General features: G+C 34.1%; 1 protein-coding gene across 4 annotated transcripts in view; it reads left to right on the forward strand.

Moving 5' to 3' along the window:
• ERCC6L2 (ERCC excision repair 6 like 2) overlaps window positions 1-27,820 on the forward strand; it is a 139,105-nt gene that overhangs the window by 33,884 nt on the left and 77,401 nt on the right. For all 4 annotated transcript variants that reach the window (XR_003964085.3, XM_032595490.2, XM_030293002.2 and 1 more), the window contains exons 3-8: window positions 3,775-3,894; window positions 18,112-18,305; window positions 22,029-22,190; window positions 22,608-22,815; window positions 25,680-25,820; window positions 26,852-26,965. Coding sequence is in view for 3 of the 4 variants with exons in the window: in XM_032595490.2 (XP_032451381.1) it covers window positions 3,775-3,894; window positions 18,112-18,305; window positions 22,029-22,190; window positions 22,608-22,815; window positions 25,680-25,820; window positions 26,852-26,965 (939 nt within the window). In the remaining variant the exon portion in view is untranslated. The remainder of the gene's footprint in view (window positions 1-3,774; window positions 3,895-18,111; window positions 18,306-22,028; window positions 22,191-22,607; window positions 22,816-25,679; window positions 25,821-26,851; window positions 26,966-27,820) is intronic.

A 27,820-nucleotide genomic window follows, 5' to 3' on the forward strand; every position in this document is an offset into this window, starting at 1 on the left:
TCTTTTTTAATATACTGGTTAACTCATTCATTCTTGGGTCAGATGTTCTTTAACTTCCATGTATTTTAGAGCTTTCCACATTTGTGGTTGACTAAGTTTAAGTTTGATAGCATTGTGATCTGAAAATATGCATGGTAAGATCTTGGTCTTCTTGTACTTTTTAAGGGCTGATTTGTGACCCAGTATGTGGTCTGCTCTGGAGAATGTTCCTTGTGCACTCAAAAAGGATGTGTATTCTGCTGCTTTAGGATGAAATCTTCTGAATATATCTGCTAACTCCATCTGGTCCAGTGTGTCATTCAAAGCTGTTGTTTCCTTGTTGGTTTTCTGCTTAGATGATCTGTCCATTGCTCCTACTATCAGTGTTAAAGTCTCCTACTATCAGTGTATTATTTTCAATGAGTTTGTTTATGTGTTACTAATTGATTTATATATTTGGGTGCATAAATATTTGGGGGGCATAAATATTTACAATTGTTAGATCTTCTTGGTGGATAGACCCCTTAATTATGATATAATGCTCTTCATCTCTTGTTACAGTCTTTATTTTAAAATCTGGTTTCTCATGTAAGTATGGCTACTCCAGCTTTCTTTTGACATCCATGCATGATAGATGGTTCCCCTCATTTTTTATCTGCAGGTGTCTTTAGGTCTTTAGTGAGTCTCTTGTAGGCAGCATATAGTCAGATCTTTATTTTTTATCCATACCCTGTGTCTTTTGATCGGAGCATTTAGTCCATTTATATTCAGAGTGATTATTGAAAGATATGAACTTAGTGCCATTGTGTTACCTGTTAAGTTGGTGTTTCTGGTGATGCCCTCTGGTTCTTTCTAGCCTTTGTTGTTGCTTTTTGTCTTTTTTTTCCCCCTCCACTCAGAGTCCCCCATGAAATTTCTTACAGGGCTGGTTTAGTGGTCATGAACTCCTTTAGTTTTTGTTTGTTTGGGAAACTCTTTATCTCTCCTTTTATTCTGCATGAGAGCCTTGTTGGGTAAAGAATTCTTGTCTGCAGGGTGCCTGGGGTGGCTCAGTCAGTTAAGCACTCAGGTCATGATCTCACAGTTGGTGAGATTGAGCCCCACATTGGGCTCTGCCCAGAGCCTGCTTGGGATATTCTCTTTCTCTCTTCCCCCACCTTGGTTCCTTCCTTGCTCATACATGCTCTCCTCCCTCAAAATAAATGAATAAACTTAAAAAAAAAAGTAAAAATAAAAAAAATAAGTAAAAGGAATAGAAAAAACTGAGAATAAATGAATAAATAATAATAAAAAATAAAGGATAAAAGTAAACAGGAAGCTAGATCCTATTTCCCCTAGAACTGAAGCTTTGTAGCACTCTATGATCAGTAGACTTGGTGCAAACAAGTGCGGGTCTTCTGGGGGAGGAGCCTGCTGTGCTGATTCTCAGGCTGACTTGTTTCAATACAAATGTGCCTCAGGGCGCAAGGGGACAGCACTTGGTGAAGTGGCTCTGACCTTCACCAGGTGGCGCTGTTTTGTTCACTGAAGGCTTTCAGTGCTGAGGAGCGGGATGTATATGGTGGTGCCCCAGTCTCTAGCCCTGGAGCTGAAAATCATGCCCCCTCCTTCAGGGAATGCTCACAGAAGAGCAGTCATTCACCCCCCTTGTGTACCTGGTTTCCAGCAGAACCCTGCGTTCACCCTGCCACCCATGTCTGAGGGTTGTTATTTTTTTGTTTTGTTTTTGTTTTTATCTCGGGAGTTTCAAAACTCCAAATTTTAGGGAATCCCATGGTGCAGACCCACACTGTTCCTCTGGGGGAGAGTCTCAGTGAGCTTTTGCTGGCCTATGTGAGGAAAGTGGTTGCATGACCCTACATAAACCCTTCAACGTTTATGACAAAACAGAGCCAAAAGCTGTCACCCCTGCTTGCTGCCCTCAGCCTGAGTCCCCACTCTTATGCCTAGAAGAAGTGCAGTACATTGGTGCCACCCATTCTTCCTGCGACCCAGGGGATCGTAAGACCACACTGTCACATCTGGGATTCTGCCCAGCTTCACCACCTGAGCACCTTTAAGCCAGGCACATCCCCCATTATAACGTACTTCTAAAATTTCAGATTTTGTGCTCTGCTGCTTATAATACTTTGTGGTAGCCTCCGTAAGTGGCCTCCCTCCCTGCTGCTGTACCTGAAGCTGTCTCCTCCATATCAACTCTCCACACCTCCTACCTTCCAGAAGGTGGTCACTTTTGTACTTGTAGACTTGCAGTTTTTGTTCTCTCAGATCTCTGATTGACTTCTTGGGTATTCAGAATGATATATAATAACTGTCTAGCTATGTTGGAGGGACAGGACAAGCTTAGGGTTTCTCTACGCCTCTGCCAGCTTAACTCCTGTTCCCCTCTCTTGTTTTTTTGTTTTTTTTTTTTTTGTCTCAAGTTTTGGCCAGGTTTTCTATGAAACACCTACTTGTGGATTGCTTGTTTGTTTATTTATTTATTTATTACTTGTTTATTGGTTTAATGTTCTTCGTGGATCTAGAATATATGGCTTAATGTTTTCTAAATCAGTTTTTAGAAGTTTTCAGCCTTTATCTCTTCAACTACTTCTCTTACACCATTTTTTCTTCTGTCATTTGGGATTGAGATTATAGGTAATCATACTCATGTTAAAAACACCTTTCTGGGTTTTTTCCTAATTTTCTGAAAATTTTTTCTTTCGGTTTTAATATTTATATAATTTATCTTTCTAAAGTAATGATTAATTCTTTTCTCCCATATGGATACCTCAAATACTTTCCCCCAACTTTTTTTTTAATGTTTATTTTATTTTTTATTTTTATTTATTTATTTTTTTAATGTTTATTTTATTTTTGAGAGAGAGCATGTCAGCAGGGGAGGGACAGGGGGGGGGGAACAGAGGTCCTGAAGCGGGCTCTGGGCTGACAGCAGCAAACCCAATGTGGGGCTCTAACTCATGAACCATGAGATCATGAGATCATGACCTGACAAAGTCCTACGCTCAACTGACTGAGCCATCCAGGTGCCCCTCCCCCCAATCTTTACTACAACTCTGCAAATATTTATTTTTGCTATTTTCAAGTACTTTTACAGTTATTCTAAGAGGTTAACCATCTTGCCCAAGTTTACATAGCTGCCAGGCAACTAATGCTAAAATCTGAACCAATGTCCAGTTGATTAAATGTTTCTTGCTCTTCATTATGGGGATTATATTTCCTTTATAATGTCTCTTTGTCTTTCTTACTTGATATTTGGAGAATAGCTGTTATTTAAGTGGTGTGTCTATGAGTGAATTGTCTTAGTCTATCCTGAAATAACATTCTATCATTCCATCTATACTTATTAGATAAACAAGTGCACAACTTTATGAGCCAAATATTACTCCCTTAAGGGCTTTGTTTTCTACAGGGAAAAAAGAATGTATATAGTTCATTCTAATAGAATATATGAAGAGATAGTTTCCATGGAGAGAAACAAATAAGGTAATGTCCCGACTGATGAGATCAAGGAAGAATTCATTGAGTAGGTAGAACTTATGGTGGAAGAGACAGCAACATGAAAATTCTTTTATACTATATTGAAGGGTAATGTGTACTGTACATTTAGTTGTTGATATATATAAAGAAAACCAGTACTAGTATTTCATGTTGTTTTTCCCTGTAACAAATCTATTTGTACATACTCATATTGTCACTAATTGGGTAGTTAATCATGTAAGCCATGAAATTTGTCCATCTTGAAACATTTACCCAGTAATTGAAACGTTGTTTTGTTTTGTTTTTTTCTCCCAGGTTATTTCATTTTTGGCTGCAGTTTTGCATAAAAAGGGAACTTGTGAGGATATTGAAAACAACATGCCAGAGTTTTTACTAAGAAGTATGAAAAAGGAAACCCCTTCTATAGCAAAAAAGGTAAGATGTTTAGAAGCATACATCTATTGAAGCTGGTATTAGAAAAGTATATAGAAACTTATAAACATCACACATTATAGTATAAATTTAAAACATAGAATCTAAAGACATTGTTAAAATACTTGTTTTATAGGCCTAATTCTTGAAGGATTATCAATTTCATCCTCAAATTAAGTATGATTGACTCTCAAAATGGGAAAGTACAATTTTAGCTTAAATTGTTTTAGAGGGTTTCAGTCTTTTCCTTGGCTGGATTTACAGGACTTACTTTCATTAATTTGTTACATTTCCATTGTTGTGTATGTAAAGTTCATTGAAGTCTATTATCCTGCTTTTTATTTATGGGAGAATGAAAGGAAGACAGTTGTAGATGTTGCTAACAAAGGTATGTTAACTGGTAAAGTTGTTAGCAGAGTAATTACATCCTGAAAATATGTAACAAGTTCTTCCTATATCAGGACCATTGAAGTTGGAGTCAGAACAATTAAGGTCTTAACTTATCTTTGCCCATGTGAGTGTAAATGCTCTTCATAGCTGTACATCAGCTTTCTCCTCTATAAATATATGTTTTTAGATATCTCATATATGACTCATAAAAATAATATATTTCTAATAAAATAATGAAAGAAAAAGGTGTACTTTTGTGTCTTTTATGTTCTCAGCACCAGGAAACTGGATAGAAATAAAGATGAAGTGATTTTATGAAATCTTTGTTATATTATGGTAATGAATCACTTTCCACAAGTTTTAAAACAGTCTCATCCATAAGTCTTATATATACATAAGATTGTTGAGAAGACCAATTTACTCTTGTCTATCAGTGGGGCAATTTTGTGCAAAATTTTGAGAAGTAATGGCTTATGGTATTATTATTACTTTAAATTTTTTATTATTTTTAATATAAATACATCCTATGTCAAATTTAATTTCTTTTTTTAAAACATATTCTTGATGTGTTTTAAATCTTCTAGAGTTCAAGTCCTGTTTTTAGTTGTTATTTGATTCTAAATATCAGTGCAGAGTTTATGAATATCTTATGTCAGTTGTGATAATTAGCAGACAGAGTAAACAGCAGGGAAAAGTAATACTTTAAGTATTTAAAGATATTTATATATAATGTGTATTTGTAATATATATTTATTTAAATTTATATATTTAAATAGGCGCATATATATACACTGGTATTTTTCTATCTCCTTCAGTTCAATTCTTAATTATTTATTTTTCATCTTTCTTATATTCTAATAAATTTCATTAAAGCTGTAAATGTTTTTTTGAGTACTACTTTGGCTGCATTCCATAGTTTTTACTATGTAGTCTTTCAGTATTCTTTTCTAAATTATCTGTGACTCCAGTTATAGCTTTTACTCAAGTACTATTTAATGCAAAGTTTAGGGGCAGCTGTGTGACTCTGTTGGTTAAGTGTCCAACTTTGGCTCAGGTCATGATCTTGCCTGTGCACAGCCTGCTTGGGATTCTCTCTCTCCCGCTCTTTGCCCCTCCCCCACTCACACTTTTTCTCTCTCTCCCAAAATAAATAAATAAACTTAAAAAAAATAAAGCAAAGTGTAAAATTTCCAAGTAAATAGATATCATTGGGGAATGGAGAATGATGGGAGTATTTAGCCTCTATTGTTGATTTCTACTTTCTACTTTTGTTTTTGGGATAATAAGGTTGGTATTTTGTGTGTGTGTGTGGCTAAATCCATGGTCAAGTGTTTTTAATGCTGTGAATATTATGTAGTTTCACTTATTTTAAAATATTTGCTGGGGTGCCTGGGTGGCTCAGTCAGTTAAGTGCCCAACTTTGGCTCAGATCATGATTTTGCAGTCTATGAGTTTGAGCCCTGTGTTGGGCTTTGTGCTGACAGCTCAGAGCCTGGAGCCTGCTTCAGATTCTGTGTCTCCCTCTCTCTCTCTGCCCTTCCCCTACTCAAGCCCTGTCTCTTTGAAAAATAAATAAACATTAATTTTTTTTAATTTTAAATGTTTGCTAGTATTTTGTGCATTCTTTGTTATTATGGCCACATAGTTATAAATATTTCGATCAGGCTTGTTAATTGTATTGTTAAAATTAATGCTTTTCTTTTTTAAATCTATTTGAGCAATTAGATTCTGAGAGAAATGGATTAAATTTCCACTATATCTTTTAGCTTTCTCATTTTTTCTTGCATTTGTATCAGTTTTTTGCTTGTTTAACAACTTTATTATTTGTTTCAAAAATTTTGTGTACTTTTATATTGCTGTCATACTGGATTGATAGTTTATCTGTGTGTAGAATTCTAAATTAAGGATTTTCTCTTAAAACTTGACCAAAATAATTTTATTTTCTTTTGTCACTCCTTGTCATAGATGAGGATTCAATACTGAATTGACTTTTTCCTTGGAAAGGAAATTTTCTTTTTGTTTTAAAGTATATAGGACTTTTTATTCAACCTTGAAATTCAGATATTTCCTTAGCCCGAACACTCACTATGAATTTTGAAGATGTTCTCCTGCTTTGGAAAAATATACACAGTACTTTATGTAGGGGAAGCAGAGTGCTGCTTCTCTGGAGCAGATGATTGGCATAATTGTTTCTCCTTTAATAAATTACTCTGCTATTTCTTTACATTGTTTTCTTAATTTCTTTTTTTCAGTAGTTTATTACTAATGTATAGAAACACAAGTGATTTTTGTGTATTGATTTTGTGTCCTGCATATTTACTGAACTTATTTTACTGCGTTCTAAGTGGTTGTTTGTTGTTGTTGTTTGTTTTTGTCATCTTAGGATTTACTACGTGTAATGTCCTCTGCAAACACACATTTTACTTCTTTCTTTACAATTTGAATGCCTTTTGTTTATTTTTCTTGCCTAATTGCTCTGGCTAGGACTTCTAGAAATATGTTGAATAAACTGGGCAAGAATAGGCATTGCGTGTCATCGGTAAGCGATGAATTACAGGAATCTACCCCCAAAACCAAGAACTGAATACACTTTATACTGTATACACTTTATGAATATACTTTATACTGTATACACTTTATGTTAGCCAACTTGACAATAAATTACGTAAAAAAAAAAAAAAAAGAAGAGGCATCTTTGTCTTGTTACTGATCTTAAGAGGAAAAGTATTCAGCTTTTCACTGTTGAGCATGATGATAACTGTGGGCTTGTCATATATGGGCTTTTTTTTTTTTGTTTTGTTTTGTTTTGTTTTGAGAGAGAGTGCAAGTGAGTGAGGGGAAGAGAGAGATGGGGAGAGAGAGAGAGGGAAGTGGGGCTCACCTGGAGCTCATACCCAAAGTGGGACTTGAGTTCACCCAAAGTGGGGCTCGAGCTCATCTGAAGCAGGGCTGGGGCTCACTCGATATAGGACTCGAAATCACAAACTGTGAGATCATGACCTGAGCCGAAGTTAGATGCTTAATGACTGAGCCACCGAGGTACCCACATGGTCTTTATTTTGTTAAGGTATGTATTCTCTGTGTCCAATTTGTTGAGAGTTTTTATCATTAAAGGATGTTGAATTTTGTCAAATGCTTTTTTTTTGCAATTATTGAAATATGATTTTTACCCTTCATTTTGTTGATGTGATGTATCACATTTATTGATTTTCTTATGTTTGAACTATCAATGCATCTCAGAAACAAATCCCACTTTGATCATGGTGTATGGTCCTTTTAATGGACTGACAAATCTGTTTGTTTAATGTTTTGTTGAGGATTTTTACATCTATAATTTTCTTTTCTTGTGCTATCCTTGTCTTTGATAGCAGGATAACATTAGTCTTGAAAAACGAGTTTAGGATTGTTGAGAAGGATTGACATTACTTATTCAAATATTTGGTAGAATTTGCTAGTGATGCCATCTGGTCCTGGACTTTTCTATGCTGGTAGGTTTTTGGTTATTGATTCAGTTTCTTTACTAGTAATTGATCTGTTCAGATTGTCTTTCTTCATGATTCAGTCTTGTTGGGTTATGTATTTCCAAGGAATGTATTCATTTCCTCTGGGTTACCTATTTTGTGGCATATACCTGTGTAATTTTATATGATCCTTTGTATTTCTTTGTTATCAGTGATAAGGTCTCTTCTTTCATTTCTAATTTTGAGTGTTCTCTTTTTTCTTATTCTAGCTAAAGGTTTGCTAATTTTGTTTTTTTTTTTTTTTTTCAAAGAACCAGCTCTTAGTTTCACTGATCTTCTCTAGTGTTTTTTTAGTCTCTATTTCATTCATTTCCACTCTGACCTTTGTGGTTGCCTTCTACTAACTTTGGGCTCAATTTGCTTTTCTCTTTATAGTTTCTTGAGGTGTAAAGTTAGGTTGTTTAGTTGAGAATTTTCTTTTTTCTTAATGTAGAAAGTTTTTCTTTTTAGAACTCCTTTTGCTGCATCCCAAAAGTTTTGATATGTGTTTCAATTTTTATTTGTCTTGATATTTTTTTTATTTCCCTTTTGATTTCTTTGGTCCATTCATTATTCAGGAGCATACTGTTTAATCTCCACATTTGTGGATTTTTTAGTTTTCCTCTTGTCATTGATTTCTACTTTCATACCATTGTGGTCTGAAAATACGTTTGATATGATTTAAGACTTCTTTTGTGGCCTAACATATTATCTATCCTGGAGAAAGTCCCATATGTGCTTGAGAAGAATATATATTCTGCTGCTCTTAGGTGAAATGTTGTGTATATGCCTCTTAGGTCCAATCTGGTGTAATGTATAGTTTAAATCTGATGTTACCTTACTGATTTTCTCTCTGGATGAGAGAAAGTAGGGTGTTGAAGTCCCATATTATTATTATATTTCTGTCATTTTCTCTCTTCCTGTCTGTTATTTGCTTTATATAGTTAGATGTTCTGATGTTGCATATAATATTTACAGTTGTTATATTCTGTTAATGAATTGACCCCTTTATTATAATCTGATGATCTTTGTCTCTTGTTACAGTATTTGGCTTAAAGTCTATTTTTTAGGAAAATTCACTTTGTGTTTTTTGGGGAAGTTTTCTCTTACATAAGTATAGGATGGATTCCTCAGTTCTTTAAGTATGGCAGTTTTCATATACTCTTACACACTTCTGGTCCTCTGGCAGTGCCCCTTCGAAGCATTTTACACTATTATGGATTTATTTTTATATTTGTTCTTTTGTTTCAAGTGGCATCAATAAATACATGTGTTTAGTTGATCATGTGAACTGGAATTTCATAAAGCTTTTAATGGGATTGCCAATGACATCCTAAAGTATTCCCCAGAAGTGAATTCAAATACTATAATTTTGTGTGATGAAATTCTTAAAAGATAAATTTGTATTGGTCCACTTAAAATTTTGTGCATTTTTAGGGGCGCCTGGGTAGCTGAGTTGCTTAAGTATTTGACTCTTGGTTTCGGCTCAGGTCATGATCTCACTGTGAGTTCGAGCCCCGTGTCAGGCTCTGCACTTGTAGTGCAGAGCCTTCTTGGGATTCTTTCTCCCTGTCCCTGCCCCACTCATGTGCTCTGTCTCTCTCTCTCAAATATAAATAAATAAACTTAAAAAAAATAAAGTAAAATCTTGTGCATTTTTAAAAGATGGTCTATGAAATAGCTAGAGAAAAAATAAATTACTTTATATTTATTATGCTAATGCAAGAATTGCAATGGAATCCTGAAAAATTAATGTTGGAACTCCTTGCAAAAAATCCTTTAATGAATTAAATGCAACAAATTAAGGAGTGGTAGATTTGAGATATGTGTGTGTGATATGATACATCTCATATACATTTTGAAACTTTTCAAGTGTGAATAAGTCATCTAGGAATGCATGAAATAAATGCTTTGTGCCAAGAACAAATTCCTAAATGAAAAGACACAAAGTATGCATTTCAAATATTAATTCTTGGAATGATTCTTTAGATTTAGGCTATTAGGATTGGAATTCAGTCTTTAAGAAAATGAATCAAGGTAAATTAATTTTAAAATATTATTATATGATAAAACTTCAGAGAATCTATGAAAATTCATAATCAGTATTAATGCAGAGAATTTTTCTAATAATCACAGTATGAGAAGCAGTTTCAATGGTGACTGAACAAAAAATAAGTTTCCAGCATTTGCTACACACTATTTCTTTAGTTTCTGATGTATACCAAGATAATCCTCTTGGTATTCATGAGAAAATAAAGATACATGCTACTGTGAAAATCTTCATGCACATGTCTTGCCATCATACCCGTATAAATTCTTGGTACTGGAATCACACAATCTGTGATACTGAAATTAAGTATTTACATATTATATTTTGATAGCTAGAGTCAAATAGCCTTTCAAAGCTTGTTCTAGTTTGTATTCTTACCGATAGTGTATCATTTTGGAAACAGAATCACTTTGGAAAATCACTTTGGAAAACAGAATAGGGTCTATTTCCCACCTTTTTATTTATCCAAGGGATTTATGTTTGTTACATAAATTATGTCAGAGATTTAGAAAAATTATATCTTGCTTTGATTTCTATTCTTTTAATTATGAGTGAAGTCGAGTATCTTTTCAGAATCTTAAAAGACATTTTTAATAGTTTTTAAAAAAATCAAGTTCTAGTTTTAATCATATTTCTTAATAGTCCTTAATCATATGTTCTACAAACTAATCTTTTGTCCATTATATATTCTGTAAATATTTCTTTCTTGCTTGTTTCAGAGTCAGCTTTTGACTTGTTGGTTGCATTTAAAAAAAAAAAAATGGGTAGTTAATATATTATCTTTATAGCTTCTGGGTTTTATGCCTGCCTAGAAGTCTTTTGTACCTAAGATTGTAAGTTCACCCACGATTCTTTTGTAATGTATATGATTTTATTTTATACCTTTACATCTTTGTGTAAGCTTGAATTTATGTTGCTGTAATGACTAATCTATTAATTCAGCTTTATTTTTTTTTCAGATGGCTAGCCAATTATTTTAACTGTCATTTATTGCATAAGCCCTCTTTTTCACAGTGATTTGAAGGGTCACTTTTGAGTAAAACAACACCATATTTGTGGGTATATTTCTAGATATATTGTTCTGTCCTATTGATTTATTGCTCCTTTCTCTTTCAGTGCTAACAGTTTTGACTTTTTTGGGTTTATAATATGTTTTAATGTTTGGTAAGACTAGTTTATCTTCAAATTTTCTCAACTTTCTCTTAAAACCTATTGATATTTTAGGTAGTATTCTGAATTTATTGATTGATGTAGGGAGAGTGAACATCTTTACACTGTAAATACTGCATATCCTAGAGTAGTTGTATCATTTGCTTAACTTTTATTTTATGCCCCTCAGAGTTTCTAGCTTTCTTTGTATGACCTTGTTTATTGTTCATTAAGTTTAACTGGGTATTCTTTCTTTTTGGTTGCTATTTCAAATGGAATTTTTAAAACTTTATATTCTAATTGGTCATGTTTATATATATACACACACATATATATGTGTATATATACACATATATATGTGTGTGTGTGTGTGTGTGTGTGTGTGTGTGTGTGTGTGTGTATGTTAAGCCACATGCTTTATCAGGCTTTTTTTTTTTGAAGTATTATTGACGTATTAGTTCCAGGTATGCAGCGTAATGATTGCAAAATGATCACCACAGTAATAAGTCTAGTTTAGTTAACATTGTCACCATACATAGTTAGAAATTTTTTTTTATTTTTTTCTTGTGAGGAGGACTTTTAAAATCTGTATTAGCAACTTGAAAACATGTAATACAGTATTATTAACTACAGTCATCATGGCATATATTACATCTTCATGACTTACTCATTTTATAAATGGATGCTTGTACTTTTGACCCCATTCACCTGTTTTGCATACCACCTCCTCACCCCAGCGACCACCAATTTGTTCTCTGTATCGATGAGCTTGATTTTTTGGTTTGTTTTATTTTGTAGATTTCACATATAAGTAAGTCAAATGGTATTTCTCTTTCTTGGTCTGACTTGTTTCACTTAGCATAATGCCCTTAAGGTCCAGGCTGAATAGTATTCCACATTTGTATATGTGTGTGTGTGTATACATGTATATGTACATATGTGACATGTTTTATATATATGTGATACGTATGTATCACATCTTCTTTATCATCCATCACTGGATACTTAGATGTTTCCATATCTTAGCTGTTGTAAATAATGCTGAAATGAGCATGGGAGTACATATATCTTTCAAGTTAATGTTTTTGTTTTCTTCAGATAACTACCCAGAAGTGAAAGTGCTAGATCGTATGGTAGTTCTGTTTTTAATTTTTTGTTTTTCATAGTAGCTGCACCAATTTTAATTCCTACCAGTAGTGCATAAGGATTTCCTTGCCTCAAAATCATTGTTACCACTTGTTATTTCTTGTCTTTTTGAAAATAGGCAGTCTAACAGATGTGAGGTGATATCTCATTGTGGTTTTGATTTGCATTTCCCTGATGATCAGTTATATTTTTTATGTGCCTGTTGGCCATTTCCTTTTCTTTGGAAAAACATCTATACAGATTCTCTCTGCCCATTTTTAAATTAGATTTTTTTGGCTATTGAGTTGTATATGTTCTTTAATATTTTGGTTATTAACCCCTTATCAGATATAGGATTGGCAAATATTTTCTCCCATTCAGTTGGTGGTCTTTTCATTTTGTCGATGATATCCTTTTCTGTGCAGAAGCTTTTTAGTTTGATGTAGTACTGCTTGTTTATTTTTGTTTTTGTTGCCTTTGCTTTTGGAGTCACATATAAAAAAATCATCACTAAGACCAATATCAAAGAGCTTACTGCCAATGTTTTCTTCTAGGAGTTTTATGGTTTCAGGTCTTACATTCAAGTCTTTAATCCATTTTGAGTTAACTTTGTGTGCCGTAGGAGATAGTAGTTCCATTCCTTTGTTTGTGGTTGTATAGTTTCCCCAACACCATTCATTGACTTGACTGTCCTTTCTCTATTTTTTAAGTTTATTTATTTATTTTGAGAGCCAGAGAGAGAGAGAGAGAGAGCACACATGAGCAGGGGAGGGACAGAGAGAGAGGGAGAGAATCCCAAGCAGGCTCCATGCTGTCAACATGCACCTTAACTCTGGGCTCAATCTCACTAACCTTGAGATTATGACCTGAGCCAAAATCAAGAGTTGGACACCTAACTGACTGAGCCACACAGGTGCCCCATGACTGTCCTTTCTTATTGGATATTTTAGCCTCCTGTGTTATAAATTAATTAGCCATATAAATGTTGGTTATTTCTGGGCTCTCTACATCTTCAGTTTCTTTTACCAGTGTTTTATAGTTTTCAGGGTACAGGTCCTTTATCTTTTTGGTTAGGTTTATTCCTAGGTATCTTATTATTTTTGGTGCAATTGTAAATGGGGTTGATTCCTTAATTTCTCTTTCTGCTGCTTTATTATTGGTATATAGAATTGCAACAGATTTCTGTGCATTGACTTTGTGTCCTGAAATCAACTCACAGAAATTTACTGACTGCACATATCAGTTTTAGCAGTATTTTTGGTGGAGTCTTTGGGTTTTCTATATAGTATGCCATGTCATCTGCAAATAGTGAAAGTTTTACTTCTTCCTTTCTGATTTGGATACCTTTTATTTCTTTTTGTTGTCCGATTGCTATGGCTAGGACTTCCTGTACTATGTTAAATAACAGTGGTGAGAGTGGACATCCCTGCCTTGTTCCTGACCATAGAGGAAAAGCTCTGTTTTTCCCCATTGAGGATGATGTTGACTATGGGCTTTTCATCTATGGCCTTTATGATGTTGAGGTATGTTCCCTCTAAACCTACCTTGTTGAGGGTTTTTATCATGAGTAGCATGTTGTTTAATCTCTACATATTTGTGAATTCTCCCCTTTTCCTTTTTAGTTTCATAGCATTGTGGTAGGAAAAGATGCTTGATATGATTTCAGTCTCCTTAAGTTTATTAAGATTTGTTCTGTGGCCTAACATATGGTCTATACCAAAAACTGTAACGTGCACTGAAGAGAATGTATATTCTGCTCCTTTGGGATAGAATATTCTGTATATATTAAATCCAACAGGTCTAATATGTCATTTAAGGTGAGACATATATTTTATAAATTCCACTTTCTTATTTTACTGTTCTTAATAATTGATTTACTGTTCATTTTATTGCTTTACATATATTTTCTATGAATATTTATACTTTTACTTGTCATTTCCATTTTCAGACCTTATTTATTTAATTGCAAGATTTGAGATCTATTGGTTTTGTGTCCATTAATTTAAGTGCTATTGGTCTGTAATTTTATTTTTTTTTTTCAAATTTTTTTTCAACGTTTTTATTTATTTTTGGGACAGAGAGAGACAGAGCATGAACGGGGGAGGGGCAGAGAGAGAGGGAGACACAGAATCGGAAACAGGCTCCAGGCTCTGAGCCATCAGCCCAGAGCCTGACGCGGGGCTCGAACTCACAGACCACGAGATCGTGACCTGGCTGAAGTCGGACGCTTAACCGACTGCGCCACCCAGGCGCCCCTGTAATTTTATATTTTTAAAGAATGTCAAGTTTTGGTGAAATTCTTCTGCTACTTTAAAAAAAAGATTTGGGGGCACCTGGGTGACTCAGTTGGTTAAACATCTGAATCTTGATTTCGGCTTGGGTCATGATCTTACAGTTCGTGAGATTGAGCCCCACAACAGGCTCTGTGCTGACAGTGTGGAGCCTGCTTGGGATTCGCTCTCTCTGCCCCTCCCCCGTGTGCTGTCTCTCAAAATAAATAAACTTTAAAAAAAAAGATTTGGAGAGGCTCATGACTAGAATGGATTCTAAACTTAAATTCCCATATATATTTAATATACATATTAATTTTTTTAATGTTTATTTTTGAGAGAGAGAGGGGCTGCATAAGAGGAATAGGGAAGAGAGAGAGAGCGAGGGAGACACAGAATCTGAAACAGGCTCCAGGCTGCAAGCTATCAGCACAGAGCCCAACTCTGGGCAGCCACAGTATTCCAAAGGAAAAGTTATCAATTACGTATTATAGGGTTTAAATTAATTAGTTTTGGCATTTTTTAATAAAAGTTTTTTAAAGTTTGTTTATTTTGCGTGTGTGTGAGAGAGAACGAACACACATGAGTGGGGAGGGGCAGAGAGAGTGGGGGACAGAGGATCTGAAGCAGGTTCCGCACTGTTAGCACAGAACCTGACATGGGTCTCAATCCCATGAACCATGAGACCATGACCTGAGCTAAAATCAGTAGTTGGATGTGTAACTGACTAAGCCACCGAGGCACTCCAGTTTGGCATTTTCCCTTTCTTTCTTTCTTTCTTTCTTTCTTTCTTTCTTTCTTTCTTTCTTAAGGTTTGGCATTTTTTTAAGGAATTAACATTGTAGAGGTAATTACAGGGAATATTTTTTAGAACTTTGAGTTATGTATGGCAAAAATTTCAATTTTATGGTCTATAGTTTCTCTCTGTAAAGGTACATATTATTTTTCACTTTGATATCTTCACTTCCTCCCATGTGAGACCTTTGCTTTGGTTCTGTTTGTCTGTTGTTGTTCTCTAAATATACATTGCTGTTTCTATTCTGGCACTGACATGCATTGTTGCATTTATTATTTCATTTATCATTTGAACACCTTTGTTTTTAAACACTATACAAAGTTCTGGCGTTATAGTGGTAAATAAGAGAGCTCTGTATCTCATGGTCATGGACTTTGCAAATTACAATACTAATATGATATATAGTAGTGGCTGAGTTTTAGAATTAGACAGACATGGGTTCAAATACTTATTTTGCCATCTAATAGGAGTAGGACCTTGGGTGTGTTATTTGACATCTCTACACCTTAGTTATCTCATCTCATCCTTTATTAGGAAAATACTAAATACTCCTACTTTGTAGCATTTCTATGTAAAGTCCTTGTGTTAATATTTGTCAACTACTTTGCACAGTCCTTGGCATACAGCAAGTGCTCAATAATGGTATGGTGATTATCGTTAATACTGTACCTCCTACCACAGAAATCATCACATGAAAAACATCTTTGGGTATTTTGTCACAGCCCACATCACATCATTTTCCTAAAGCCATAGTACAAGAAGATTCAAGATTTAAAAGCATGTGTTTCAATTATTGAACTAGATTTGTTGAAAGAGATAACAGTAATTCAGTTTTCTCTAGTTGAAGGATTAAATGTGGCCTCTATTGATGTTAGTAATATTTAAGTAAGCAACTTTTAATTCTGTGTATATTACATTTTAGATCTAGTTTTATAAAATTGTTTCTTAGCTTCAGAATAACAAATAATGTTGTTTTATGTGCAGTGACTTAGCTGGACACTGCTTTCCATTTTATTGTTTTGACATCTTGTGCTTAAGTAAGGCTTGCTAAATGAAATATTATTCATAGCATGGTAGTAAAGACTTTACATTCTTCTTACATACATTCTCTGGACTTTGCAAATGGCATAACTCAGTTCTCTGACCTCTCAGTACTAAAACGGGTTACTGAACTATTTTATTTACCTTTTGCAATTTCAAAGACCAATAATAAGAAATGTCTTCTTTTTAAAACTTGTTGAATCTGAGGGCTGATTCTAGGAATCTTTAGATTCATTGGCAACTTTGATGAATGATATCTGAAGTGGAAAACTGCTCAAAGTGCTCAGATGGAGTTTGGACCCATCATTTTCATTTTGTAATAACAGAAATGGGGGGGATGGGATGAAACTATACTTGGACTTAGTATTTGTATCTCAGATTTTGTTTTGAAGGTAAGAGAATAATAGAATTCATAGGATAAACTCCAAGCCAAAAGGCAAAAGTATTTGAGATGAATCAAGTATGACAAGAAAGTATTTATGTGTGTTTGATGTTGGGGTGGGAAAAAGGAGCTCTGCCATTTAGTAGGTTAATCTTCTGTTCTTTCTTCTTCTTTCTCTTTCCAAAATACAATCACAGCTTTGAATTCTTATACCTGACAAATGGCCTAGCTGAAATATTTCATAGAAGAGAGAACAAGATTTAGACTAGTATTGTATTAGTTAATTTTTGCTAAACTGAAATTTTTCAGTATGTTTAATTTGCTGATCTTTATCGAGTAGGACAAATGTAAAACTTTAGGAAAGAAACTTGTAACACTATTAAATATAATAGCTTAGAAAGAGTGATAATAGTGAGAAATAAAAACATTAAAAAATTAAAATGGGTGATGACAGCAGGATTTGGGGTTAGTACAGGGAAGGTCAGTGGAACCCCAAGATATTCATGTGAAAACTAAACACAGATACATTGTTAATCTTCACAAGGACTGCTTTGGTTGGAGGGTTAGGACATACGTCCCATTTATACGAATTCAAGGGAGAACTGGAGGAGATTAAGTAAAAACAGTAAGTATTGATAACTCGTAGGGATCGTTGCTATAAAGATGGTAAAGTAATAGGGGATAGCTGAAGAGAGTTGTACGTTTAAGGAAGAGGATTTGGGGTATTGTTTTGTTTTTTAACTCTGGGAAAAATTAGAACTTACTTGCTTGTGGATGGATGTGGTACACTAAAAGGGAAAGTTAGTCTCATAGGGCAGTTGGAGGCAGTTTCTCCAGCATTGATTTTATGTTGGCAAGAAATGATGGCAGCCACGGTGTAAGTTTAAGGTTTATTTTCAGATAAGAACATGGACAATTCATCCATGGTAATGTGTGGGAAGGCAGAATACATGAAAATAAATACAGGTAGATTATTGACCTAATGGTAAGAGAGGTAGAGGTTTTCTTCTAATTGCTTCAATTTTCTAATGAATTTTCCAGGTCTCCAACTAACAGTATCTGAAAGAGGGAAAGAAGAAATGGACTAGGGCAATGCAAAGGAAAGAGCTTCAGAAAACCATGTATTTCAAGAAAAAAACCTGTCCTGCTTTATATATTACCCCCTTGGCTCTTGAAGTTATTATTTGGGTCCTGATTATACTCTTCTCTTTTGGAAAATTGCTTCTCTCTTATCTCTCAGCTCCTTTTTTTTTTTTTTGGCGGGGAGAGGGGGGAAATCAAAAACAACTCTTCCTTTGGACACAGTTAGATATCTGTTTTATCCTAATAAAAGAGAAGTGGATGACAAAGTATTTTTGACAGTCTTCTATATCCAGATATATCCAATCACTAAGTTGTATTTATTCTTATTAACTGCAGTGCCAGAAACTAAAGAATAGGACTGTTGGTATTCTGGATTTCTTTGTTTTTTTTTTTCATTTAAAAAATATATCATAATTTTTTTCTTCTTCTTTTAGATGTTCTTAATAGTTGCTCCTCTTTCTGTACTCTACAACTGGAGAGATGAATTGGACACCTGGGGATATTTCAGAGTCACTGTTTTACATGGTAACAAAAAAGACTATGAACTGATTCGTGTAAAGCAGAGGAAATGTGAAATTGCTCTAACAACTTATGAAACACTGCGCTTATGTCTGGATGAACTGAACAGGTAATGGGAATAATGAGAATGATTACATTAATATTCTGTTTACATCCCTTTATATTGTGATTTTCAAAAAAGCTCCAAATATCCATAGCATAATTTAATTTCATTTAAGAATTATTGAACTAATTTATAATGACTTATTTTCTAAGAAGGAAAAACCTTCAGATTTTATACAGTCCATTGTATTTCCTTTATTCCCTCTCCAAACAATGCCTGTTACAGAAGGATAAGACTGTCCTAAATCTCACGTACAACCTTTTATGCATATGGCACCTCTAGACTAAGATGGTGATTTTCATGAATGATTTTAATTATGGGAGTTTGTTGTGAATGTAGATTGGCAAAAAATACATATACATATTGAGAATCAGTATTCCAGGACTATAAGTACCCAAAAGAAATGAACTGACTTAATGCCTACGTGCATCTTAAGATTTTAATGAGGCATCTAGAGACATAATTATAAAGGCATATGAGTGTTGCAGTATGTAAGAAAGGATGCCGTGGGAGCATCCTTTGTAAGAAAGAACATAAGGAACCTAACTTTGCTGCAGAGTGAGGAGAGTTGTCAGGGAGCTTCCCAGAGAAGATGACCTATGAGCTGGGTAAGAATTGAATGACGAAGGGTGCCTGGGTGGCTCAGTCGGGTTAAATGTGTGACTCTTGATTTTGGCTCAGGTCATCATCTCACGGTTTGTGAGTTTGAGGCCCTGTGTTGGGCTCCACACTGCCAGTGCAGAGCCGGCAGGGATTGTCTCTTTCTCTGCCTCTGTCTCTCTCTCCCCTTCCCCTGTTTGTGCATGTTCTCTCTCTTTCAAGATAAATAAACTTAAAAAAAAAAAAAAAAGAATTGAAGGATAAGTAAGAGTTGAAGAGTAGGGGAGTAATGAAGGAAGAGGGAACAAGCAGCATTTGCAGAGGCCTTCAAACAATAAAGATCACATTACTTTTGAATAAATGAAAGCAGTTTTGATACTTTCTGTATCTCATGGCTGCAGCATACATGTAAGAGGGAAGTGGCTGGGAGACAACAACAGTGTGGTAAGCAAGGAACATCATAAAGGGTATTGAAAGCTGTCTAGAGAGCTAAGGATCTTTATTCTTTTTTTAGTTTTTTTTTAAAAAATTTAATGTTTTTATTTATTTTTGAGAGAGGGAGACAGAGTGAATGGGGGAGGGGCAGAGAGAGACGGGGAGACATAGAATCCAAAGGAGGCTCCATCCAGCCTCTTAGCTGTCAGCACAGAGCCCAACATGGGGCTTGAACTCCTGAGCTGTGATATCATGACCTGAGCCGAAGTCGGACACTTAACTGACTGAGCCACCCAGGCGCCCCTATTCTTTTTTTTAAATATTTATTTGAGAGAGAGAGAGAGAGAGAGAGAGAGAAGGGCAGAGAAAGAGAGAGGGAGAGAGAGAATACCAAGCAGGCTTCATGCTGCCAGCGCAGAGCCCCATGTGGGGCTTGAACCCCATGAACTGTGAGATCATGACCTGAGCCAAATTCAAGAGTTGGGCTCTTAACTGACAGAACACCCAGGCACCCCTAGGGGTCTTTATTCTTAGAATGATAGAGTACCCTTGAAATGTTTTCAGTAGATTACTAATATGATAAAAATGGTCAGATTTGCATTTTATTTTATTTTTTAAGGTTTATTTATGTATTTATTTTAAGTTATTTATTCATCCTGAGAGAGACAGAGACAGCGTGAGTGGGCGAGGGGCAGAGAGAGAGGGAGACCGAAAGTCCCAAGCAGGCTCTGCACTGTCAGCTCAGTGTGGGGCTTAAACTCACAAAACTGTGAGATCATGACCTGAGCCAAAACCAAGAGTCAGACACTTAACCAACTGAGCCACTCAGGTGCCCCTTATTTATCTATTTTGAAAGAGAGAAAGTTCCCTCAATTTCATGAACCATGAGATCATGACTGAGCTGAAACCAAGACACTCACCTGAGCCACCCAGACGCCCCTAGATTTGCATTTTATAAGTAATCTAGTTGTTGTGTATACAGACCAAGGAGAGCCAAACTAAATGGAGAAAGACCAATTAGGAGGCTTATTTTGAGCTAACTCATGTCCCCTCCAAATTTGTAGGTTCAATTCCCAACCTCAGGGACCCCAAAATGTAACTGTATTTGGAGAAAATATTCTTAAAGAAGCGATAAAGTCAAAATGAGGCCGTTAAGGTGAGGCCCTTGTCCAATCTGCCTTGTGTCCTTAGAAGAGAAAGAGATACCAGGAATTTAAGTGCACAGAGGAAAGAATACATGGGGACACAGCAGGAAGGCAGTCATCTTTAAGCCAAGGAGAGAGGCTTCAGAAGAAACCAAGCCTGCCAACACCTTGATCTTGGATTTCTAGATTCTAGAACTGTTGTATCTGGCATCTTTTGCTCACCATAATATTTTTGAGATTCATCCGTGCTATTGAATGTATTTGTTCTTTTTTAATGTTGAGTTGTATTGCAGTTTATGAGTATACGATATTTTGTTACCCATTTATTTGAGGATGGATATTTATATTTGGGTTTTCCAGTTCATTATTATAAGTAAAACTGTAAGGAATAGTTATGTATAAGCCTTTTTTTAAACATACATTGTCATTTATCCTGGGTAGACATATTTTCATTTCCTGGGAGTGGAATTTTGGGGTTTTATGGTTAAGCATAGGTTTAACTTTAGAAGAAACTCCCAAACCATTTTCTTGAGTGGTTGTATCATTCTATTCCAACTAGTGATCTACAAGACTTCAGTTACTTTGTATATTCACTAACATTTAGCATTGTCGGTCTTTTTGTTTTTAGATATTTTAGTGTGTCTGTGGTGGTATTCTGTTGTATAATTTGCATTTTTCTGGCCTATGTATTCATGAAAAAAAAATGTTTATTCTACAGTTGTTAGGTGTAGTATTCTATAAATATCAATAAAGTCAAGTTAGGAGCTGTTAACACTTAAGTGTTCTCTTACTGATTTTCTAGTTTTACAATTTCTGAGACAGGAATGTTGGAATCTTCAATTATACTTGAGTATTGTTAAATTTCTCCTTTCAGTTCTGTCAGCTTTCAATTTATATACAGTGTTTTGAAACTCTTATTAGGTACACACACATTTATGGTTAGTATTTTTTCTTATGAATTAATCCTTTTATCTTTAAAAAACATGCTCCATTTTATATCTAATAATTGTGAAGTTTTATCTGATATTAATATGGACAACATAGTCTTCTTATACTTACTGAATATTTATCATTTGCTATCTTTTTATTTGAATATATTTTTATATATTTAAAGTGAGCCTTTAGTGGTTAATGTATAGTTTGATCTTGCTTTTGTATCCATTCTGATAACCTGCCTTTTATTTGGAGTGTTTAATCCATTTACATTTGATATATTTATTAAAGTTGATTTAGATTTACCATTTTTGTCAGATCTAGGATTTGACTTGACTTCACTTAGAAGCTAATAATAGTATGCTCCTGTTTCAAGAAAGCTGTCAGAAAGGGGTAATCTGAGGCACGGAGAAGTAACTCACCTAAGCCTACAACAGCTGTCAGTGGTAGACATTAAATTTAAACTTTGACCATCTAATTCCAGAACTTGAGCTTTTATTTAACATATTATATGACCCCAAAAGATGTTCTGCACTTACATAAATGTAATAAGGTATTCATTCACCATGTAGGATAAGTTTTCTAAACTTTTTCCCCCTTTTTTCTCACTTTGTAGTTTGGAATGGTCAGCTGTCATTGTGGATGAAGCTCATAGAATTAAGAATCCAAAGGCTAGAGTAACAGAAGTTATGAAAGCTTTAAAATGTAATGTCCGCATTGGCCTCACTGGAACCATTCTTCAGAACAACATGAAAGAACTGTGGTGTGTTATGGACTGGTGAGTGAAAACACTTTTTATGTTTTGGAAAATTTTTAATATTTCTTTAACTTAGTGTTACCTTGTTTGCTAATTAATAGTTTCTGGGGTGGGGAGGGGGGACCCAAATACAGCTATGTTTACAGATGTATTTGTCCCAAACATGATATACAGAGTAGAGTCCCATGAAAACCTTTCTTTATATATTAGTCTCGGTCCTTGAAGTAAATATCTGAACGTATTTACCAATTCTGTCATCTTATAGTTATTTACTGAAACTGTCATAAAGAAAGAACACTCTGTTTTATTTTATTTTGTTATTGTTACCATTCATGAACAAGCGACTTAGTATATTTCTTAGACTCAGAAAGAAGTCAATGTATTTCTTTTTAGATAATTGACCAAAGCCCTAATATTTTTGTTATTGCCTTTATATAGGGCTGTGCCAGGACTTTTAGGTAGTAGGATCTACTTCAAGAAGCAGTTTTCTGACCCAGTAGAACATGGTCAGAGACACACAGCAACCAAAAGAGAACTAGCTACTGGCCGAAAGGCCATGCAAAGGCTTGCAAAGAAGATGTCTGGCTGGTTTCTCCGGCGTACCAAGACTCTGATCAAGGATCAGTTGCCTAAGAAGGAAGACCGGGTGAGAACTGCATTTGTTTAAATTATTAATTTCTCATTTTATTTTTTTCCTGAACAAATTCTCTTTAAAAGAAAATCTGTCTCCTATGGTATTTTATGAATATAGGGTTTTTTTTGCCTGAGTAGTATGGAAAAAAATATTATGTGCAAAATTTCAGAAAACGTTAATTGAACCCAATCTAGCAGGTTAGCTAGCAGGTTTATTGTTAGTATGCATTAAATTCATTTCTCTTATAAGAAGGCTTTTGCTGCAGTTCTTCCTCAGTTGGAAAAGAAGAGCTCTGTCCCTAATTTGTTATCCATTCATATTTTATGCTTCATATATTGTCTACTATCCACAGCCCAGTATATTCCATGAGACCTTAATTACAGCTATAGGACCACAGTGATTAAAAGCTTTGTTTTTTTTAGAATGCCATTTGCAGTGATACAACTAACTTAGTTTGAAGAACTTTAGGAAAGTTATAATTAAATTCTGTTAATTATTTAAGAACATTTGAAGAGTAAACCTTAAGAGATTTTTTTTTTTTAATGTTGTGGTCCTCTTGTATAGTTTTTAATCTGGTAGTTCTTCTTGCTCAGGTAATGGAAAAAAGGTTTTATAAATTACCATGAACTAAGTTTAATTAATGTTGTCCCAAATAAGGGCAATGCTATCAAATACTCTCTAGTCTTAGGATGTCCTGTTGATTATTACTTTAAAAAGATAGACTTGAAAGGAAAATATGTTACTGATATGCAAGTTGGGGAAAATGATTAAATGTTTGACTTTTTTTTAAGTTCATTTCTTTATTTTTGAGAGAGAGTGTGAGCAGGGGAGGGCAGAGAGAGAATCCCAAGGAGGCTCCACGCATTGCGGAGCCTGACACAGGACTCAGTCTCATGAACTGTGAGATCATGACCTAAGCCGAAATCAAGAGTTGAATGCTTAACCAACTGAGCCACCCAGGTGCCCCAACATTTGACTTTTTGATCTAAAGCAGATATTGTCATTTAATTGGAATACTTAATGAACCCTCACTTTTAAAAATATTTTGTGCAATTTTATGTATATTATTTGTCTATCCAGTAGGAACAACAACTAAAATATGAAGAAAGAGTTGTGCACAGAGTGTCTAGAGCTTGGGCTCTAGAGTCAAATATTATAGGCTTGAATCCTGGCTCCCTACTTACAAGTTTTATGACCTTGAGCAATTTGCTAAGTCTCTCAAACCTTAGCTCCCATCTGTTAAATGGGAATGGTGATAGTTTTTGCCTCACATGGTTGCTCTGAAGTGTGTGGCATGTAAGAAGTGTTTAGTAAATGTTACTACCTGTTTTAAAATACTTGGGAATAAATTTAACCAAGGAGGTGAAAGACCTATACACTGAAAACTATAAGAAACTGATGAAAGAGATTGAAGAAGACACACATGAATGGAAGGATACTCATGTTCATGGATTGGAAGAATTAGTATTGTTAAAATGTCCATGCAATCCCTATAAAAATTCCTATGGCAGTTTTTTTCAGTAATAGAACAAACAATCCTAAAATTTGTATGGAACCACCATATACCCCAAAATAGCCAAAGCAATCTTGAGCAGGAACAGCTAAGTTGTCAGGTGTCACATTTCCTGATTTCAAACTATATTACAAGGCTATAGTAATCAAAACAGTATGGAACTGGCATAAAAACAGACACATAGACCAGTAGAGTGGAATAAAGAGCCCAGAAATAAACCCATGTATATACAGTCAACTAATATTTGACAAGGGAGCCAAGAATACTCAGTAAGATGCTCTTTTCAATAAGTGGTAGTGGGAAAATTGTATATTTATATGGACTCCTATCTTCTACTACTCACAAAAAGTAACTGTAAATGGGTTAAAGATTAAAACACAAGATGTGATCTTGTAAAACTAGAAAAACAGGGAAAAAGCTCCTTGACGTTGATCTTGTGATGATTGCTGATGATTTTTTTGAATATGGCATCAAAAGCATAAGCAACAAAAGCAAAAATTTAAAAAGTGAGGTTAATCAAACTAAAAAGCTTCTTTATAGCAAAAGAAACAACAGAATTTGTCATTTTTTAGCAATACTATTCTGTTGTAGTGATATAAATACATAAATATTTATAGATAGATGGCTTTTCCTTTTTGTTCACATTTTTCAAAATCTTATTATGAGTTTTATGACCCTGATTATATAGAGCTACATCTAGAAGACGTTTACCAGTTTCCAGTGCTACTAGAAATCTAGGGTAAATTATATCCCACATAACTTAGTGGCATTATTTTATCATATTTTCTTCTTTTCTTGGAATTGGACACAAAATAGAAACTTGTAGTTGTTTTATGTGTATTTTTTAATTCTTACCTTTACTAATATTAGAAATTTATACCAGGATATAAAATACAAATACTTTATGCTGTTTTTAGTATAAATTTTCAAGTACTTCATTAAATACTATTCATACGATTGTTCTAAAGTTTTCCCTTTTCTCATCTACTTTTTTATCTGACCTAAACTGTAGTCATATATTTGCATGATGGGCTAATAGTATGAAACCCTGAAATATAGAGTACATTCTATATAGAAATATATAAGGAAAACACTTAACTTATTTTTTCATAGTTTGATTCCTTTCAGTTGAAAAAAAAGTTCTGTGAGATTTATTTGAAAATAAAGTTATATTTATGTAGTTTAGGGTAAGATGGTAGCAAAGAGTATAGGAAAATCAGGAGAATTTGTCATAATAATGTATCTAAAAGAAAAATAGTTTATCAGCAGTTTTCACTCTTAAAATTTATAAAATCTGATGTGCATTGTGACCATTACTACTATAAAAAAGTACCGATAATCACCTTGTGTTTTATCTTGGCAGATGGTGTATTGTTCTCTGACAGATTTTCAGAAAGCTGTCTATCAAACAGTATTAGAAACAAAAGATGTGACTTTGATACTTCAGTCTTCTGAGCCTTGTAGCTGTAACAGTGGCCGGAAAAAGAGAAATTGTTGTTTCAAGGCAAGCATTTCTGTGTGGTATATTCACGATCTTGGTTTTGATTACACAGTTGTCTATTCTACTGTAAGAGTGAGGAGCAGATAAAATAACTTTTCCTCAGTTCCCTAAATTTAGAAACCATAAATTAATAAAAAGGAATAGTTTTCAAAAATATTTTACAATATCAAATGGTAATCATAGCAAAATACAATATTCATATATCTTTTCAGTAAACCAGTTTTTCAGTAGCTCTCAGAAACTAGTAGCTTCAATTTGATATCCTCCCTTTCAACTTTTATTAGAAAGTAGCCTACTTTCATCTTGAAATTTCATCTAATTTTTAAAACTTTCTCATTATCCCTTACTAGTAAACTTACTCTTTGATAGCAGGCTTAAAATATTCTGATAGAATATTAATAAGAACTGTGTTTTGGTATAATAGAGTATTTTATTTTTATTTAGAAACAAATATTACTTTGTATTTTTTTAACCTATCTATATTTCCTGCCCGTTTTCACCTATTTTATTATCAAGTTATCTATCAAATATCCATGTACATAGAGAGACCCTAAATAAATATTTCTCTAGATTGATATTTGTTCCACCTCTCATTTATTTTGCTGTTTTTAGCCACCTCACTCTTTTGTAAATGCACAGTTTCCTAGGAAGCCTTGGAATATAAATGAGAATAGTGAAGGGCTCTGTTACAGCCCTGCCTCCATGCCATAGTTTTATTACCAGGGACCTCTTCTGGCAGCATTTCTATCACTGTGTGTCATGAGGATAAATACTTTCTGAAATGAGGACTTTCTCACCTCTTTTTTTTTTTTATTTTTTAAACATCACTGTATTATGGTTCACCAAAAGTATGATTCCACATTAGTGATGCATGGATATTTTGTGTAACAGTTGACCATTATTTTCTCAAAATGTATTGTGCTAGTAGTAACCAGATGATAAATACTAGTGTAAGTGATAGATTTCATGAAGTAAGTAGTTACATAGCCATGTTAGTTCCTTGCTGTTTTTATTTTCTGTCTTTCTGGTTACAGACCAATTCACATGGCGAAACAGTGAAAACCTTGTATTTCAGTTACCTTGCAGTCCTTCAAAAGGTAGCTAACCATGTTGCACTACTGCAGACTGCTAGCACCTCCAAACAACAGGTTTGAGTTGGCTTTTTGTACTTCTTCATGATGCTACTGGTATAAAGATTTTATATTTGGTATAAAATGTCTTAGCCAATAAAGATATCTTTATTTTTGTATGCAATTAAAGAGGAAACTGAACTTGCTCATTTTTAAATTTAGGTGTCAAAGAAATATATGCTCATATGTTTTTAATTGAAGTGAGAAAATTAAAGCCTAAGTTAAAATAACAGTTCTTTTTTTATACCTGTGATAACGTTCATATATTCGTTTTCCTAACATATTTTGATGTAATTACTAAGTAAGATATTTGATGAGTCAGTCCTCTTCCACTAATCTGTGTCTAATTCCATCTGTTCAATCTATTGGATTAAAATGTATTTGTAATAACCTGTATATTAAATATTAGGAGTATTTCCCAAGCTGGCATAAATGAGTAATTTCAAAGTTTAGACAAATGCAATCATTTACTTCGGTCATTTCGATTGTATCTTATTCTAGAGCACAACATAAATTTAAAAAACTTCTTTAAAGCTTTTTACCTAATGATTTTCTATTTTCTTTCTGTGTTATAATCTTAATGCTGTTTAAATGTAATTTTAAAATTTAATAAGAATTTAATATTGTTCTTTGATAGTACTGTTTGCTCTTTAGGAAGTATTTGATTCCTTGTTTTGGAAATCATAAAAGAATAATGATAACATTATTAGTCCTGTCATTATCTCAGAACTCATCAAAACCATATGTAATTAACATTATCACTTTAGGGTTTTCTGAATTATTAGTCTGACTTAGAGAAGATAATATCTTCAAAGTAATATGTTCCTTCTAAATAGAATTTTTTTCATAAACAATCTCAATTTATATAGGTTT

The sequence above is a fragment of the Lynx canadensis genome, chromosome D4 (assembly GCF_007474595.2).
Source record: "Lynx canadensis isolate LIC74 chromosome D4, mLynCan4.pri.v2, whole genome shotgun sequence".
Classification (NCBI taxonomy): Eukaryota; Metazoa; Chordata; class Mammalia; order Carnivora; family Felidae; genus Lynx; species Lynx canadensis.